The sequence below is a fragment of the Gorilla gorilla genome, chromosome 9 (assembly GCF_029281585.2).
Source record: "Gorilla gorilla gorilla isolate KB3781 chromosome 9, NHGRI_mGorGor1-v2.1_pri, whole genome shotgun sequence".
In the NCBI taxonomy this organism is placed as follows: domain Eukaryota; kingdom Metazoa; phylum Chordata; class Mammalia; order Primates; family Hominidae; genus Gorilla; species Gorilla gorilla.
The window spans coordinates 138003466-138022071 of NC_073233.2; the positions used below are offsets into that span (position 1 = coordinate 138003466).

Below are 18606 nucleotides of genomic sequence, written 5' to 3' on the forward strand. Positions count from 1 at the left end.
ATATTAAAGCTCAGTCTTGAAGATACAGTCTCCAAAGCATGAATATCCACGCCACTGAACTCAGATATCTCACTTGCTTTTCCCCGAGTTCAAGGCCCTGATTTTGTAGGTGAGGTAACAGGCCCCAGAGGGGCTGCATGTCCTACCCTAGGCTCAACAACTCAATGAGGATTTAGGTAGTCACTTGATACTTTTCCCACATACTTGCAGATGAACCTGCACTTAGTAATACATGGCTTTACCCTCCTACCCCTTACATTTAAGTCACTTCATGCTTTTCACTATTGTACATTCATTTTAAGTTCAATCACACAAAGTGGTGCAGTGAGACAGGTTTTAATATTCACATTTGACAGAGAAGAAAAGAGAGTCCCAAGCGATGGAGGAACTTGCCGGTGATCATGCGGCTGTGTCAGTCAGCTCTGGCTGCTGCAACAAAATAACAGGCTGGGGGGCTTCAACAACAGGGATTTATTTTTCAGAGTTCTTGAAGCCTGGGAAGTCCAAGCTCAAGGTGCCACTTTGGCCCCTCAGTGATGGACCTCTTCCTGGTTTGCAGATGGCGGCCTTTTTGCTGTGTTCGCACATGGAGGAGGGAGGTGAGGGCTGAGGTTGGGGGTAGGGGACAGAGAGTGTGAGAAAAAAGCAAGCTCTTTGGTGTCTCTCCTAATAAAGGCACTCATCCCATCATGACCTGCTACCTCCATGACCTCATCCAAATCCGATTACCTCCCAAAGGCCCCATTTACAAATAACCATCACACTGGGGTTCAGCGCTTCGGCACACACATTAGGGGTGGGGACAAAATTGGGTCCATAGCAAGAGCCAAATTCATGCCAGTTCCAGAACTAGTATCAGCACCCAAGATAACTGGGTTCAATAACACCGGGCAAACATTTATCGAGGACTGCACTGTGAGGGGCACTGCGGCATGACACACCCAAGTCTTGTCAGTGGCCTGAGAGAGGTATGGAATAACTAGGGAGCGAGTGCCACAGTGGGAAACATCCCTCTGAGCAATCAGAAGCGATATTTCAGCCGACTGAGCCGAGGAACAGTGAAAATGCTTCCAACGGGTAGATGTTGGGGAGAGGACATTGCAGGCGCAGGAAGAGTGTTAGGAAGGGCTGTGGAATGGAAAGGTGTCGTCTTGGAGGAATCGGGCAGAGCCAGTTTACCCACAGGGAACTGGGCATGTAGGGGAGAGTGGTGCAGAGTAAGGCTGGAAAATCCCGAGTTCTTACAGGCGCACTCGTCTACTCTGCGGACAGTCTCTTCCTTTATATTGTCAGCGTCCTGGGGGTAGGGTTGTGTTATGCATTTAGTTGAACCTGAAGGGACTAGTCCAGGTCTCTCAGAAGGCAGTACCTAACTCACAGGCGACTGAAAGGAAACAAGGCCAGCGGAGCCCTGGCGGTGGCGAGGCTGTGCCAATTGCTAAATGGGGCAGCAGGACGTTTTTCTCTAGTGAAGTGGAAATGCCGCGGAGCAGGAAGGCAGAGTAGCAGCTCTCCCGCTAGTGCGTCTCAACCGAAGAAGCGGCGTGATCTCTTCCTAAAACACACGAGGAAGGGGGCCTGGGCTGTGAGGCCGGCGTGGTTCTTGCACCCCTGGTCTCTATCCCTGCCTGGGCAACCGCTGGGAAGGAAGGGTCGGCAAGAGGCCTAAGGACCGGAGGCCAAGCGTGCGGAGCGCGGCCGGGCTCAGAGGCGAGGACCCGGCGGAGAGGCCTGGGCGGAGCAGCGCGGGAGAGGCGCGCCCTGAGTAGGGCTCGGGGGAGGACGATGGCTGCCTCCTGCGGTCCTCCCCCTGCCTCGGGGGACGGCCGTTGGCAGACCGTCCCGGACTCCTAATTCATCCTGTTTTTAATAAAACCATTTCCAGAATCAAAAAGAGGGCGGTACCCAAAGGAGTCTGAAGAATGCCCAGCAGGGGCAGGGGAGCGGGGCGTGCCCGTATCGGGAGGCTGAAGGCTGACGGACCAGCGCAGCAGGGACAGATAACCGCGCCGGGGGGCGGAGGCCAGAGCCAGCCCCGCGCCCGCATGGTTGCGGCCCCAGACCCGCCGCGCGCACGCCCCCGCGCCTGGCGGCCACAGGGTCCGGAGCGGGGGCGGGGCCATCCGCGGCCGGGGGCGGGGCCGGGCGGGGGGCGCGCGGTTGGACCGGGCGGGAGGAGCAGGCTCTTCCATCCCCTGATTGGGTCTGGACCGCAAGGGGGCGGGGTCTTGAGGGGGTTCTGCGGGCCGGCATTGGGAGCCGCAGAAGGAGGGCGTGGTAATATGAAGTCAGTTCCGGTTGGTGTAAAACCCCCGGGGCGGCGGCGAACTGGCTTCAGATGCTTCTGGGTCGCGGTGTGCTAAGCGAGGAGTACGAGTGTGTGAGCTTGAGAGCCGCGCGCTAGAGCGACCCGGCGAGGGATGGCGGCCACCGGGACCGCGGCCGCCGCAGGCACGGGCAGGCTCCTGCTTCTGCTGCTGGTGGGGCTCACGGCGCCTGCCTCGGCGCTGGCCGGCTACATCGAGGTGGGGACCGGGCGAACGCCGGAGAGTCGTCTCCTTCGCCCGCCGGAGGAGCGCGGCCTGCGGGCGGGCAGCGGGGTCCGCGGCAGGGCGGGCCGGGGGTGCGGCGCGGGGGGTCCGGCTCTGCGGCGGGTCTGGCGCACCCTCCCCCGCCCGTCCCTGCTTGGCGCAGTGCTTAGCGCTGGAGGTCGGGCTGCCTCAGCCGCCGCAGAGGCCAAATGAAAGGCGTCGGGGCTGCTGGGGGCGGCCGTCCGCCTCGGCCGCCCCAGCCCCCAACCCGCCCGCGGCGCCGCCACCTCCTCCGGGGACCCAGTGCCCCCGGGCGCCCGCCCCGCCCTCCCCCGGGACAACGCCAGGGCGCTCCTCTCCCGCCGGAGTCCGCGGCTGGGCTCTCTCCAGGGGCGGCCCCGCGCGGACCCCGTACGCTCCCTCGCGCGGCACCGGGGCCTCGGCTCCGGGCCTCCCACCTGCGAGCGGCGGGCTTCGCCTTTGTTGCCAGGTGGACGCGGCCCCGGCCTTCGCGCGCGGCAGGGATGCTGCGAGCCCCGGGGGAGCTCCCGCGCCAGGCCGCCCGCTGCTCCCTCTGCCGCCTGGGGCCGGGGCGCGGACGCGCATTTTTTAAGTGGCGCTGTTTGCCTGCGTCCGTAGACCGAGGAAACCCGCTCTGGGTGCGTTGACCGCTTTCGTGAGGGTTTCAGTGAGTAGGGAAGGTGCCCGCGAAGGCGTGTGAACTGTTGGAAAAATCGTCCTCTTTCGGTGTCAGAATTCCATCAGTGGTTGTGCTTCGAGGTCGCACCCTGAGCATCCCCGCTGCGAGAAAGGCGAAGCGGCTGGGCCGGGGGTTGGGGAGGCCGCGGGAGGGGGCGGGGGCGGCGGGGTCCGCGGTGCGGGCCGGAGCGGGCAGCCTTGGAGGAGCCCTGCTGTGGCCGAGGGAGACGGCGGGCTTGATCTTTACTTCCCTTCTCGAAGTGGTGCTTGAACTGCTGGTCTGGAATGTGTAGTTCTTGTGTCGTTTATTTCTTCTCCCTCTTCGCTCTTTTAAAAATTACAATTGGTTTCTGCATACTTAGCTAATTTCAGAGAGACCTGAAGACTGGATTTGATTGGGCATTAATTGAGAGCTTTCTTTTAAAGACCTCAGGTTTAGAATATATTTACTTCTACAGAATGTTCAAGTATTTCCACGGGTAAAAATAAATCTAATAAAAAGCCTCTCTGATGGAACGGCTTAAAACCTTTGTATTCATCCAGTTTAAAGCTTTGTGACTGCGAGGGTAAGAAAGGAGTTCAGCTTTAAAGAGAAATAGTTAACGTCTATCTACAGAGGATTTTGGATTGCGATTGTTTCAGTGTGTCCACACAATGGTCAGAGTTGTATCTGTGATCCCTGATATGTCGCATGAAAACAGCTAGGTGAGTGAGATGGGGAGAATAAATAAAGGCTTTCGTATGGAAGATGGGACTTCACTAGTGGGTCGGGTGTCAGAAACCATCGTTCACACTCGCACTCCACTTCCCACTGCTATGAGTAATTTGAGGCATTAGTGAATTCACAGTAGAAGACTCAGCAGTTTTAAAGAATTCGTTAATACTTGTGTAGCGGGAAAAAATAATATGAGAATTCGTTGTTGTGTATTAAGTTTGATTGTTAGCCACAGCGTTGTTCAGTTGAAAAGTATGGCTGAAGAAAGTAGGAATTAAACATTTCTGAAAAATGGTTTTATGGCAACTCCTGTTCTTTGGAGCTGTATTTTTGCTCACACTTACCAAATGATCTTTCAAGGGGCCTTTTGTCAAGCTATCAGAATTTTATTCATATGAATATAATTTGATTTTGTTTATTTGCTGTCAGGCAAGGGACTGTCGAAGCTTAATTTAGATGAGAGTGGCCTAAATCAGGATGTCTTTGGGAAGGCCCTGATTGAGATTAGCCAAAGGGATTCTGGCCAAATCCCTGATCAAGTTGCTTGGCACAGAATTATTGATTGGCAGATCTTTAGTGTTGCTTGGTGTTGACTGAATTAATCTCTTACACCTGTTTAAAAAAAAAAGCTCACCTCTGGACTCAGGGTCACTTCCTCTCTTAAATCCGAGACAAGTTCTCCTGTGTGCATGCTCCCATTTGGGACTGAGACAGTATTGTGCTGAAACCCCGCATACTGTGCAGTGGATGACTAGGCTCCTGAGAACCGGAACTTGAGTTTGTTCTGTCACATTTGAAAGAAAGAAGGCCATTTGATTGCCAGTTTTCTGGATACTCAAACCCAAATTAAAGGATGTCAACTGAGGCAGAGTAGAGAAGGCTTTGTGTTGGTGTTTCTGACAGGTGGTATGGGAGGTGTCTAATTGTACCTTGGAGAGAAACCTTGGTGTGCTTCTGATAGGAATATCGTCTTTTTTTTTTTTTTTTGATACGGAGTCTCGCTCTGTCCCAGGCTGGAGTGCAATGGTGGGATCTCTGGGCTCACTGCAACTTCCGCCTTCCGAGTTCAAGCGATTCTCCTGCCTCAGCCTCCCAAGTAGCTGGGATTGCAGGCGCCTGCCACCACGCCCAGCTAATTTTTGTATTTTTAGTAGAGACAGGGTTTCACCATGTTGGCCAGGCCGGTCTGGAACACCTGATCTCAGGTGATCCGCCTGCCTTGGCCTCCCAAAGTGCTGGGATTACAGGCATGAACCACAGCGCCCGGCCTGTTATTTTTATCATAACTATGTTTTAAAAATCTTTTGATAAATACGATAAACTTCAGTTTTATCAATTAGTTCCTCCTTTTGTAGAGGGAATTTGTTTTACCATCTAAAGCCAGGCTTTCCCAGGGTGTAGCCACAAGCCACATGTGGTTATTGAGCCTGTAGGGTGACTAGTGTGACTGAGGAGTGAATTTTTCATTTTATTTAATTTTAATTAATTTAAGTTTACATTTAAAATCTGATTCAGTGGTTGGAAAACTTTTAACTGAAATAATTTGGTTATGCGAATTTACTTTTAAACTGTACATTTTATGAAATCTAAATGTAGATCAAGTATTTCCTATGAAAATTTAGCTTCTGAATTGAGATGTACTGGAAGTATAACATACACATCAGATTTTGAAGATTTAATACAGAAAAATTAAAATCTCAATTTTTGTATTGACTAAATTGAAACAATACTTTAGACATGGGCTAAATAAAACATTAAAATTAATTTCACTTGTTTCTTTTAACTCTAATATGGTTCCTAGAAAATTTAATACTGTGTATGTGGCTCACATTGTATTTCTGTTAGATGGTGCTGATTTAAAATTTTGCTTAAAGTTGGTCCTGCATATGTTTTTATTAGCAGAATTTTTTAATATGTTCCTATATTTTTCCAAATAAAGTCTTGCTAGAAGTTGGCCCGACATGCTCTTAAGTATTTTTGTTAGAACAATTTTGAATGTGTTGATTTTTAAACTTTTTCAATTAAAACTGTTTTACTTAGAAATTAATCACCAGGCACGGTGGCTCACGCCTGTAATCCTAGCACTTTGGGAGGCCGACGTGGGTGGATCACGAGGTCAGGAGTTCGAAACCAGCCTGAGCAACATGGTGAAACTCCGTCTCTACTAAAAATACAAAAATTAGCTGGGCGAGATGGCGTGCGCCTGTAATCCCAGCTACTCAGGAGGCTGAGGCAGGAGAATCTGGGAGGTGGAGGTTACAGTGAGCCGAGATCACACCACTGCACTCCAGCCTGGGCAACAGAGCGAGACTCCATCTCAAAAGAAAACAAAAATAAACAAAAAAAAGAAATAACTTTAATCTTATAAAAACGCAAAAATTGTACAATTTTCTTACCCTTTACTCAGATTCACCAATTGTTAACATTTCTTCTAGTCACATTTGCTTTATTACTGCATTTTTTGCCAAATTATTTGAGAGTAAGTTGCATATGTCATCCCCCATCCCCTTTACCCCTGAGAACTTCAGTATATATTTTCTAAGAGCCAAAGACATTGTCTTACATAGGCTTAGTACAGTCATCAACCTAATGAAATTTAACATTGATACAATACTTGGATCTTATCTGCTGTCGGTTTTCTAGTTAGTTTGTTGACCCAATCATCTTCTTTATAGCATTTGAAAACATGTTTTTTTTGTTGTTGTTGTTTTGTTTTTCTTTTTTGAGATAGAGTCTCACTCTGTCGCCCAGGCTGGAGTGCACTGGCATGATCTCGGCTTACTGCAGCCTCCTTTTTTCAGGTTCAAGCGACTCTCCTGCCTCAGCCTCCAGAGTAGCTGGGATTACAGGAGCCCACCACCATGCCTGGCTCATTTTTATATTTTTAGTAGAGACAGGGTTTCACCATATTGGCCAGGCTGGTTCCAAACTTCTGACCTTGTGATCTGCCTGCCTTGGCCTTCCAAAGTGCTGGGATTACAGGCGTGAGCCTCCACACCTGGCCCCTTTCAAGATTGTTTAATTCTGTTTACCCTTACTAAATTATCAGGCTTTTGGATTTTCTTTCTAAAATAACAGAAGAAGAATTCTATAGGTAGTACATATTCATTGTAAGAAATTTAAAAGTACAGATAACCAATAAGAAATGAAAAATGACCTAAAATCTTATTCCCCAGGGAAACCTTACTGTAATGTTGTATACCCTTCTGTTAATAGATAGGTCATGTACATAAATTTTATAAAAATGGCACATACTGCATATTGAAGCCAGCACCTAACAATGATTATTTCGAATTATGCTAACATGAACTACTCAAAGAAAATAATGTTTTCCTTGTGACAAAAAGTGGGGGTAAATCTTTGTACAGTAATTGTAGTTTCCATGGAGGGGCCAGTTGAGAGAGAATTCTAAATTGCCTATAATTCAATTTTCATGGGTTGATTTTTAGTGAGATAAACTAGATTACCTTGAAGTTTAATTAAATTTAGTGTATTGTACCTTGATTTATGGCCTAAGATGGAAAGTGGACTATGTAGGCACATTCAAGTAGAAATGAGTTCCAGTCCTTTGTGTTAAGTACAACTAATAATTGCTTTTGCTGAGGGAATTTTTCTTACCTAAGCATCGTGAAGTCTTTATTTTTATTTTTTATTTTTTGAGACAGGGTCTCACTCTTACTGAGGCTGGAGTGCAGTGGCACAGCCGTGGCTCACTGCGGCCTCAAACTCCTGGGCTCAAGTGATCCTCCTGCCTCAGCCTCCCGAATATCTAGGAGTACAGTGCATACCACCACATTCGGCCAAGATCTGTTGTTCAAAATGAGATCTTTTAAAACATAACTAATCTATTTTTTTTAAAGATGAAGATTAGAAAATTAGCTGACTTTCATTTGTAATTCATCCTACTAGTATTTATTAAACCTGTTACATGGTTCTGTGCTAGGTGCTAAACAGTACAGTAGTAAAACCAAATGTGGATAGTGCTTTTTACTTTGCGAAACACACTCGTGTATGATTTCTAGGCCCTAACCCCAGAGATTGTCGTTGAGTACCTCTGGGATGCTCAGTTTCGAAAGCTCCCCGGATGATTCTAATGTACAAGGAGAGAAAAACAAAACAAACTCTTCGGGTAATTTATCTCCATAAGTCCCTAACAGTCTGGTGAATTTGGTATTCTTATCCCTACCTAAAAAGGGAGTCGGTAGAGGCTGAGGGTTGAACATCACACAGCTCGACCAGGGGAAGGAGTCTGCCCATCCTATCTAAGCCTACTGCTCTGTCCTGTCAGCGTGGTTCATGTTTCCCTTTTGGATGCAGATTTCTTTTTACTCATGTCTACCTGTCTTTCCCATTACCAAAACCTGGTATGAGTGTTTCCCTTAAAAGGAACTAATTTCATACAAGTTCTGATATATTATGAACCAATGTAAACCATATGGTTAACAGTGACCCTTTGAAGTATGTAATTACAGGGGACTTTGATGTTTTACATTTTCCATTGATTTATTTTTTTCTTTTGCATCATTCAAATGATATTCACTGATTTTTAAAAACTTTTTGGGCCTTTCTGTTTGTTTGTTTTGAGACCGAGTCTCACTCTGTCATCTAGGCTGGAGTGCAGTGGTGCCATCTTGGCTCACTGCAACTTCCGCCTCCTGGGTTCAAGCGATTCTCGTGCCTCATCCTCCTGCGTAGCTGGGATTACAGGTGTGCGCCACCATGCCCGGCTAATTTTTATATTTTTAGTAGAGACAAGGTTTCACCATGTTGGCCAGGCTGGTCTCGAACTCCTGACCTCAAGCAATCCAGCCGCCTCAGCCTCCCAAAGTGCTGGGATTACAGGCATGAGCCACCGCGGGCCCAGCTCTTTTGCGTCTTTTTATATTATGTGCAAGTTCTCTTTTTTTAGTAGTAAGTTGTGTCATTTTTGTATTCTGACCTAAAGTTTTAAGAAAAGAAGTTACGGTTCCCTGTAGAGATTTTTATCAAAATCAAGGTGTGGGATTATTTGGAAGAGAGAAGGCTGCCAGCACCAGATACTCAATCAGTGGCCAGTGACCAGTGTGATGGGGGTAAGATTGTGGTCCAGAAAAAAACTATTTTGTGTGTGGAGTGGGGCACCTAAAAGGTTGCTTAATTGAGCTGTCCCCACCGCCTTCCTACCCTGCCTTCCTTGGGCACACTCCCCAGTGGTTGTGGAATTAACTCCAGGGACATGCTCTGATACGATAATGTCCAGAGGAGGAAGAGATAGTCTCTTCCTGTATATCTCCTTTTAAGAGTGAAGAAACCTTTCTCAAAGCCCACCAGCATAAGACCCCTCAGATGTCACTGGATAGAAGTGTATCAGATGCTTCTAGCCAAAGCAAGCCTTGGCAAGGGGAATGGTACTGCCTCCACAGGCTTTGACTTCTCAGGGCCTGCTTTCGGAAGCATGTGGCCAGGAGGAGGAGGGTGCAGCCTCGAATCAGGTTGGGCTTATCAGATGGTGATACCTCTTACTAAAAAGAAAAATTTGGGCCTGGTTGGAAAAGAAAGCTGTGGATGTTGGTGAGAACCCAGTGTCTGCTACAGGGGCATTCCCTGTCTGGGAAGTTATGTAGCTGGGATGGCTGAAAGAGAAAGAAGTAATTTCTTCTGAAGAAATTATCTGTGGGTTAAAAGTTAGCTGGCAAAATGGAGACATCTGAGACATCACAATGCATTTGTTAGATCTGGGATAATGCTATCATTTTAAAGGGATAATGCTATCCAGAAGAGAATGACTGGAATGGTGAAGAATGTGAAAAATTTGACATGACAGGTGAGTGGACTGTGAGGGAGGTATTTCGCCTAGATAAGAAAATGTGACATTAGTGGTGGTAGTAAGGATCGTTAGTATTTTCACATATTTTATGCTTTGTCTCTGGAAGGCTAAACATGTAACTTGCTTAGGCTGAAGCAGGCTTTTTACCCGGAGAGGTGAACTATTAGAGCTTTTATTTTACTCCCTTTAATTATGAGCATTCCCCACATAGGATAGTTAAACATGTAAAACAGACCCTTATGTCCAGCCCCCAGTTTTGTTGAATCTTAACATTTCTCATGTATGTTTTAGCCTTAAAAAAAAAAAAAAAACCCACTGGATACAGAAATATAACATTACCAATAAAAGCCTCATTTGAACTTTCCAGAAGTAACTCTTGAATTAGGAGTTTACATTTCCATTCATATTTTCATTACATTTGCTTAGGCTGTTATTAGAGTTGTAACATATTTATCAACACATAGTGTTAGTTATCTGTGCATACTGTGATGATTTTAGAAGGTAAGAATGTCAAGCTGTTTGAACTGAAAGTAAAGATAGCCCCTTATCAGGAAAGTGGCAGCCACCCTTGCTGCTTCTACCCACTATTGAAAGCCCTTGAGTATTTTTGAGCTTTTCAAAATTTAAAAGTACACAAAAGAAAAAAAAAGCTCAGTGTGTTTTTGTAAATGAAACACTTGTGTAACTACCACTGAGGTCAAGAAATAAAACATGGCCAGTATCTCCTTTCCTTCCTTGCTCAGGAGTAACTGCTCCTCTGACTTTATGGTATCACTTTTTGTATTTCCTTATAGTATTACCTCCCATGCATTCGTCCCTAAACACTGTAGTTCAGTTTTTCTTTCTTTCTTTTTTTTTTTTTTAGCTTCATATAAGTGGAATCATTCCATATGTATTTTTATGCATTTGGTCTCATTCACTAGACACATTTTTGACAGCCACGTGCATTGAGTGTAGCTGTGGCTCACTCATTTCCGTTGCTGCATAGTACTCCATTATATGAATAAACCACGCAGTTTGTTCTGCTGTTGATGGACGTTTGAGTTGTTTCCACTTTGAGGTTATTAAGATAATGCTGTTCTCTCTGTGGTTTGCCTTTTCACTCTCTTAGTGCTGTCTTTTGAAGAAGTTCTTAATTTTAATGTCTAATTTTTTAGTCTTGTCTTTTTTTTTTTTTGTTATGGTAGGTGCTTTTTGTATCCTGTTTGAGAAGTCTTTTCCTACCCTGAGGATATAATGATAGTCTCCTATATTGTCAATGGGGAACTTTGTTGTTTTGCCTTTCGCTTTTGGAGCTATAATTTATCTGGATTTTTGTGTAGAGGTGAAGTTAAGGGCCATTTCATTTCTGTTTTTTTCCTTATGGATATCTGGCCTGCACCATTTATTGTCAAGGTCATCCTTTCCCTTCTGCTCGGCTCTGTCACCCTTGTAATCAAGTATCTCCCTGTGTGTGAATCTGTTCCTGGGTTCTCCCTTCTATTCCATTGGTCTCTTTGTTTATCCTTGCACCAACTCCACATTGTCTTAATTATTATATAATAAGATTTTATATTTAGTAGATCAAGCCCTTCTACCTTGCTCGTCTTGAATAGCATCTTAGCTCTTCCCTTAACCTTTTTCTTTTCACATAAATTTGCCACATTTTACCAAAACAGCTTCTTGTTAGAATTTTGATTTTGCTTTGGGTCTATAGTTTAATTGGGGGAAAATTGACATTTTTCAAATACCGAGTTTTCCAATCCGGGAACATGACATGTATTTTATTTATTTATTTATTTATTTATTTTTGAGACAGGTTGTTGCTCTGTCATCCAGGCTGGAGTGCAGTGGTACAGTCTCTGCTCACTGCAACCTTTGTCTCCCGGGTTCAAGCGATTCTTCTGCCTCAGCCTTCTGAGTAGCTGGGATTACAGGCACCCACCACCATGCCAGGCTAATTTTTGTATTTATAGTAGAGATGGGGTTTCACCATGTTGGTCAGGCTGGTCTCAAACTCCTGACCTCAGATGATCCTCCTGCCTTGGCCTCCCAAAGTGCTGGGATTATAGGTGTGAGCCTCTACGCCCGGCCCATGACATGTGTTTTATTTAGGCCCTCTATAATCCTGCCTTCAATGTTTGGTAGATTTCTGCATAGAGATCTTGTGTATCTTTTGTTAGATTTATTCATAGTCATTTCATCTTTTTTATGCTATTATAAATGGCATCTTTAAGATTTTTTGTTGTTGGTTTGTGTGGTGGTGAAAAATACAATTGATATTTTTCAGATTGACCTTGTATCCAGTAATCTTGCTAAACATGTATACTAATTATAATAATTTATCTGTAACTTTAAATTTTTCTGAGTATATTCTGTGAATTGTGACAGTTCTATTTCTTTCCATTCAATCCTTGTAACTTTTATTTCTTCTTCTTGCTTTGCTGCCCCAGCTAAAATGTTCAGATAGAAAAGATAATAGCTAGTATCTTAGTCTGACTTCTCTCAGAGGGAAACTGTTTTTGCAATTTATATGATACTCGTAGTTTTTTGGTGGATACCAGATCCTTTATCAGACAAGGAGGAGTTTATATTCTAAGTTTGCCAAAGATTCTTGTCATGAATGAATGTTGAGTTTTTTTCAGACATCTTTTTTTGCCAAGTATAAGATGATCATATGAATTTAATTTTGATAGTGCAGTATGTAGGAAACTTTGCATTCCTGAAATGAACCAAACTTGGTTTGTTTATTTTCTGGATTTGGTTTGCAAAAATTTTGTTCAGGAGTTTTGCCTCTTTGCTAATAAGTGAGTTTGACCTGTAATTTTTCTCTTTTTGTAGTACACTTGTCAAGTTCTGATTTCAAAGTTAATAGCCTCCTAAGTTTTGGGAGAAGAGAGCATTGCCTTTATTACTATTATTATTTTTTGAGACGGACTCTTACCCTGTTGACCAGGCTGGAGTGCAGTGGTGTGGTCTTGGCTCAACCTTTGCCTCCTGGGTTCAGGTGCCTCCTGCCTCAGCCTCCTGAGTAGCTGGGATTACAGGCGCCAGCCACCATGCCTGGCTAATTTTTGTATTTTTAGTTGAGATGGGGTTTCACCATGTTGGCCAGGCTGGTCTCAAACTCCTGACCTCAAGTGATCCACCCACCTTGGCCTCCCAAAGTGCTAGGATTACAGGCATGAGCCACCGTGCCCGGCCAGACATTTTATTTATACAGGTGCTTACAGATTGATTAATTTGAGGTCTAGGCTAATGTGTGTTCCAGACAAAAATTTTCATTCTACCGGGAGCCTGAGGACACTAGCAATCCAGGATCTAACTGTAAGTTCCTGGACTGTGATGACTGTAAGCTGAACTCTGTGGAGTCCTGTCAGTTTCTGATTTATCTTTCTTTTTTTTTTTGAGACGGAGTCTTGCTTTGTTGCCCAGGCTGGAGTGCAGTGGCGTGATCTCGGCTCACTGCAAGCTCTGCCTCCCGGGTTCACGCCATTCTCCTGACTCAGCCTCCCAAGTAGCTGGGACTACAGTTGCCCGCCACCACGCCTGGCTAATATTTTTTAATTTTTAGTAGAGATGGGGTTTCACTGTGTTAGCCAGGATGGTCTCAATCTCCTGATCCACCTGCCTCGGCCTCCCAAAGTGCTGGGATTACAGGCGTGAGCCACCGGGCCCGGCCGTCGGATTTATCTTTCTAGATTCATATGCTTTGAGCTACAAACTCCAAACCTTTAAGTTCTCCAAGTTATTACAAAAAATTTAGAAAATACAGTTTTGACCGAAACAAAAAACAAACCCTCCAAAAAACAAAAGAGTAGATTCCCCCTTATGTGTGTATAACCCGTTTTTTTCTTCATTTAACATATTGAATAATTCCCAGGTCATTACATATTTTGTAACGTGTATAGCTTTTTTTGGGATCGTGCTTCATGGTTTGGGGCTTTTGAACACTCTGCAATTTTAAATGTACAACATTCATCCCTATAGGTATTCATACTGTGAATTTGGATTTGAGTAACTAAACTATTGTATGAACATTTTGAGTTATTGCATAGGGATGTTGCCTACTAGCCAGTGATTGGATATTTGCAGTAGTATTGAACTGTTACTTGAATATTTTACCCTCATTTTATAAGGGTGATAAAAAGGAGGGAAAATGTTTATTTTATTGATAAGCACATGGTGATAACTGGTACTTTTTTGGTGTTTTTCTAGGTAGTTTATTTGAACTTACTTAAATACTCAGTGGGCTCAATTATGTGGAAAAAAATTAAGGAATGCCTATAAAATGCTGGAAATAAATTTTCAAGGGTGTTTTCCTCCCTAAAACACTGGAAGTAATTGGGATCTGATAAATTATTAGCTTGCTAGTAGCAGAATCCCCAAATAACATGCATATGTTTGTAACTTGTTCATGTTTACAGAAATATACCTTATGTGAAAGTAGAGGACTGCCTATTTTGTAATTTATTTGATTCTTTTATAACTGAACATGTATGTTTCTCATTCTTCTCTAATGTAAACAGCATACTGTGGATATCTTTAAAAAAAAAAATCATTGTAGCTATATCCCAAATTGGCATTTAAAAGAACCTCTGGAAAGGACTTGATCAAAAGTGGAAGACTTTGTGGAAATTGGTTCATTTGAGGCTTTTCATAGTCATCATTATTAGCAAACATTTATGGAATTGCCATATGTAGGGCACTGTGACAGAACAAATAACACCATAGCTGAAGGCACTGTGTGGTTCCTAAGATAATATAATAACTAGAAACTTCTTCTGTTGGAGAGATGGTAGTCAACACTTTTCCAGTCTTCTCATACAGATTTTATTAATTTAGCCTTTTAATTTTTATTATTCAAAACTTCATTTTTTGTTTGTTTGTTTCTGAGGTGGAGTTCTGCTCTTGTCGCCCAGGCTGGAGTACGGTGGCACGATTTTGGCTCATTACAACCTCTGCCTCCCAGGTTCAAGCGATTCTCCTGCCTCAGCCTCCTGAGCAGCTGGGATTACAGGTGCCCGCCATCACGCCCAGCTGATTTGTGTATTTTTAGTAGAGACGGGGTTTCACCATGTTGGCCAGGCTGGTCTTGAACTCTTGACCTCAGGTGATCCACCCGCCTAGGCCTCCCAAAGTGCTGGGACTACAGGCGTGAGCCACCTCATCCGGTCTCAGTTTTTAATTTAATTTTCTGACTCTGTGCTTGTGCTTTTACTACTTTCACACTGATTTTCTGCTTGTCAGTAAGGAGAGCACGTTTGATCTGGTCACAAACACAAAACAAATGGAACCACTGTAGGCCCCGATGCCATGTGTTTTGTTTTGAATAACCTCATAAGAACTCCTGGTCTCCCAGCATGAAGCCCTCTAAGTCAGCCTGGGCACACGCCACTGCAGGTGTTGGTGCATTTGGGACAGCCTAGTTTTGTTAGAGGCTGTATTGTAGGAAAGCCTGTGACAGTATGTCAGACTCATTGCCTATAGACAGCATCCCCAGAAAGAGAGAGGGGGGAAGCTTTTCATATACAGATTTTTAAAATCTAGGTTATCTGTTTTCTTACTGATTTATAGTGTTTCCTTCCAGATGTTTTACACGTTAGCCACAAGACGTAAGCATTTTCTAAATTGAATAGCCTAAAGTCTACAGATCTTTTTGTGTATATGGTAAAATATACATAACAAAATATATTAACCACTGAAACTTTTCTTTTTTCTTTTTTTTTTTTTTTTTTTGAGACATGGTCTCACACTGTTGTCCAGGCCAGAGTGCAGTGGCACAATCATAGCTCACTAGAGCTTCAACCTCCTGGGCTCAAATGACTCTCACACCTCAGCCTCCCAAGTAGCTGGGATCACAGGCATTGAGCCATCATGCCTGGGTAATTAAACATTTTTTTTGTGGAGATGGGGACTTGCTCTCTTGCCCAAGCTGGTCCTGAACTCGTGGCCTCAAGCAGTCCTGCCTTGGCCTCCCCAAGTGCTGTGATTGCAGGTGTGGGCCACCAAGCCCTGCCTTAAAACATTTTTTTTTTTGTGGTAAGAACACTTAACATGAGATCTAAATTTTTAAGTGCACAATGCAGTATTGTTAACTGTAGACAAAATGTTATACAGCAAATCTCTAGAACTTATGCATCTTGCAAAACGGAAACTTTATACCTGTTGAATAGCAACTGTTTTTTCCTCCCTTCAGCCTGTGTCAGTGACAGTTCTGTGAATTTGATTATTTTAGATATCCCATATAAGGGGAATCATGCAGTACTTGTCTTTTTGTGACTTGTTTATTTTACTTAGCATAATGTCCTCCAGGTTCATCCATGTTGTTGAATGTGGCAGAATTTACATTTTTTTTAAGGCTGAACAGTATTCCATTTTATGTATATATCATATTTTCCTTATCCATTCATCTCTCAATGGACATTTAGGTTGTTTCCATGTCTTGGCTATTGTCAGTAATTCTGCAGTGAACATGGGAATGCGTATATCTGTCTGGGATAATGAGTTTAATTCTTTTGCTGTATACCCAGATGTGAGATTGATACATCATATGATAATTCTACTTTTAATTTTTTAAGAACCTTCTACTATTTTCTATAGTGGCTGCACCATTTTTTCACCAGCAGCATACAGGAGTTCCGATTTCTCGGCCGGGCGCGGTGCCTCACGCCTGTAATCCCAGCACTTTGGGAGGCCGAGGCAGGCGGATCACGAGGTCAGGAGATTGAGACCATCCTGGCTAACACGGTGAAACCCTGTCTCTACTAAAAATACAAAAAATTAGCCAGGCGTGGTGGCGGGTGCTTGTAGACCCAGCTACTCGGGAGGCTGAGGCAGGAGAATGGCATGAACCTGGGAGGTGGAGCTTGCAGTGAGCCGAGATTGCACCACTGCACTCCAGCCTGGGCGATAGAGCGAGACTCCGTCTCAAAAAAAAAAAAAATGCTTTTTCTGCATCTTTTAAGGGTATCATATGATTTTTGTCCTTCATTCTGTTAATGTGATATGCCACATTTTTTGGTTTGTATGTGTTAAACCATTCTTGCATCCCAGGGATAAATCCCACTTGATCCAGGTGTATGATCTTATTAATGTGTTGTCTGATTCAGTTTGCTAGTATTTTGTTGACAACCTTTGCGTCTGTGATTATCAGGGATATTGGCTTATAGTGTTCTTTTTTTTGTAGTGTCTTAATCCTATTTTGTTGTTAGGGTAATGCTGGCTTCATGGGTGGAAATTAAACACACCCTTGGTAAACAGCAGTCTTAACCATTGAGCCAAAGAAGAAATCAAATGGGAAATTAGATGATGTTTTGAACGAATGAAAACACAACATACCAAAACCCTTGGGATGCAGCAAAAGCACCACTGAGAGGGAAGTTTATAGCAGTAAATGCCTACATTAAAAAATAAGAAAGATCTCAAACAGCCTAATTGTACACCTCAAACTAGGAAAAGAATAAGCTAATCCCAAAGTGAGCAGAAGGAGGAAAATAATTTGCAACAGAATAGAAAAAAAACAATAGAAAAAATCAAAGTAAGAGTTGGGTTTTTGAAAAGATAAGCAAAATTGACAAACCCTTGGCTAGACTAAGAAAAACAGAAGACACAAAATCAGATATGAAAGAGGAGACATTATAATTGATACCATGAAAATAAAAAGTATCATGAGACTATTATGAGCAGTTGTATGCCAAAAAATTGGATAACCTAGAAGAAATGGGTAAATTTCTAAAAACGTGCAAACTACCAAGACTGAATCATGAAGAAATAGAAAACTTGAGCAGATCAGTAACAAATAAGAAGATTGAGTCAGTAATCAAAAACCTCCCAACAGGCTGAGTGCGGTGGCTTATGCCTGTAATCCCAGCACTTTGGGAGGCCGAGGTGGGTTGATCACCTGAGGTCAGGAGTTTGAGACCAGCTTGGCCAATATGGTGAAACGCCGTCTCTACTAAAAATACAAAAAAATTAGCCAAGCATGGTGGTACGTGTGTGTAATCCCAGCTACTCCGGAGGCTGAGGCAGGAGAATCGCTTGAACCTGGGAGGCAGAGGTTGCAGTGAGCTGAGATTGTGCCAGTGAACTCCAGTCTGGGCAACAGAGCGAGACTCCATCTCAAAAAAAAAACCAAAAAACAAACAAAAAAACCCCAAAAAACTTCGAGCTAAGGAAAGCTCAGGACCAGATGACTTCACTGGAGAATTCTACTAAACATTAAGGAAGAATTAACACTAGTCCTTCTCATAGTCTTCCAAAATATTGAAGAGGGAACATTTTCATTTTAACTATTTTTAAGTGTACAATTCGGTGGCATTAAGGACATCCACAACGTTGTACAACCATCCCCGCTGTCCATTTCCAGTACTTTTTCATCCATACAGAAACCCTGTACCCATTAGACACTAACTTTCTATTCCCCTGGATCCCCCAGCCCCTGGTGATCTATGAATTTGCCTATTCTGGGGCTCAAGTAAGTGAAATCATTCAATATGTCCTTTTGAGTTTGGTGTATTTCATATATTTTCAAGGCTTGTGCATCAGAATTCCATTCCTTTTCGAGACTGAGTAATATTCCATTGTGCATATATACCACATTTTGTTCATTCATCTGTTAATGGACACTTGGGGTGTTTCTACCTTTGGCTGCTGTAAACAGTGCTGCTATGAAAATTGGTGTACATGTAGATATGGGAGTCGCTGCTTTCAGTTCTTTCGGATATTTACTAAGAAGTGAAACTGCTGGATCATATAGTAATTCTGTGTTTAAATTTTTGAGAAATTGCCAAACTGTTTTCCACAGTGACTTTACTGTTCTCCAGTCCCACTGACAGTGGACAAAGGTTCCAATTTCTCCACATCCTTGCCAACAG

General features: G+C 43.8%; 1 protein-coding gene and 1 long non-coding RNA gene across 5 annotated transcripts in view; one reads left to right on the forward strand and one right to left on the reverse strand.

Annotated features, from left to right (window-relative positions):
* Positions 1 to 320: 320 nt before the first annotated feature.
* LOC129525520 (uncharacterized) lies at positions 321 to 2084 on the reverse strand. Its single transcript, XR_008669883.2, has 2 exons — positions 1906 to 2084; positions 321 to 1555 (listed from the first exon to the last, which is right to left on the reverse strand). It is a non-coding gene; the product is annotated as an uncharacterized lncRNA (long non-coding RNA).
* A 123-nt stretch (positions 2085 to 2207) lies between these two features.
* The window catches only part of APLP2 (amyloid beta precursor like protein 2), a 72922-nt gene continuing 56523 nt past the window's right edge, over positions 2208 to 18606 (forward strand). Inside the window, exon 1 of one of the 4 annotated variants that reach the window (XM_004052441.5) lies at positions 2208 to 2525. In XM_004052441.5, coding sequence (XP_004052489.1) covers positions 2421 to 2525 — 105 coding nt within the window. In that variant the 5' untranslated portion in view covers positions 2208 to 2420. The remainder of the gene's footprint in view (positions 2526 to 18606) is intronic. The other 3 variants (XM_004052440.5, XM_004052442.5, XM_019035917.4) reach the window with 3 other exon arrangements.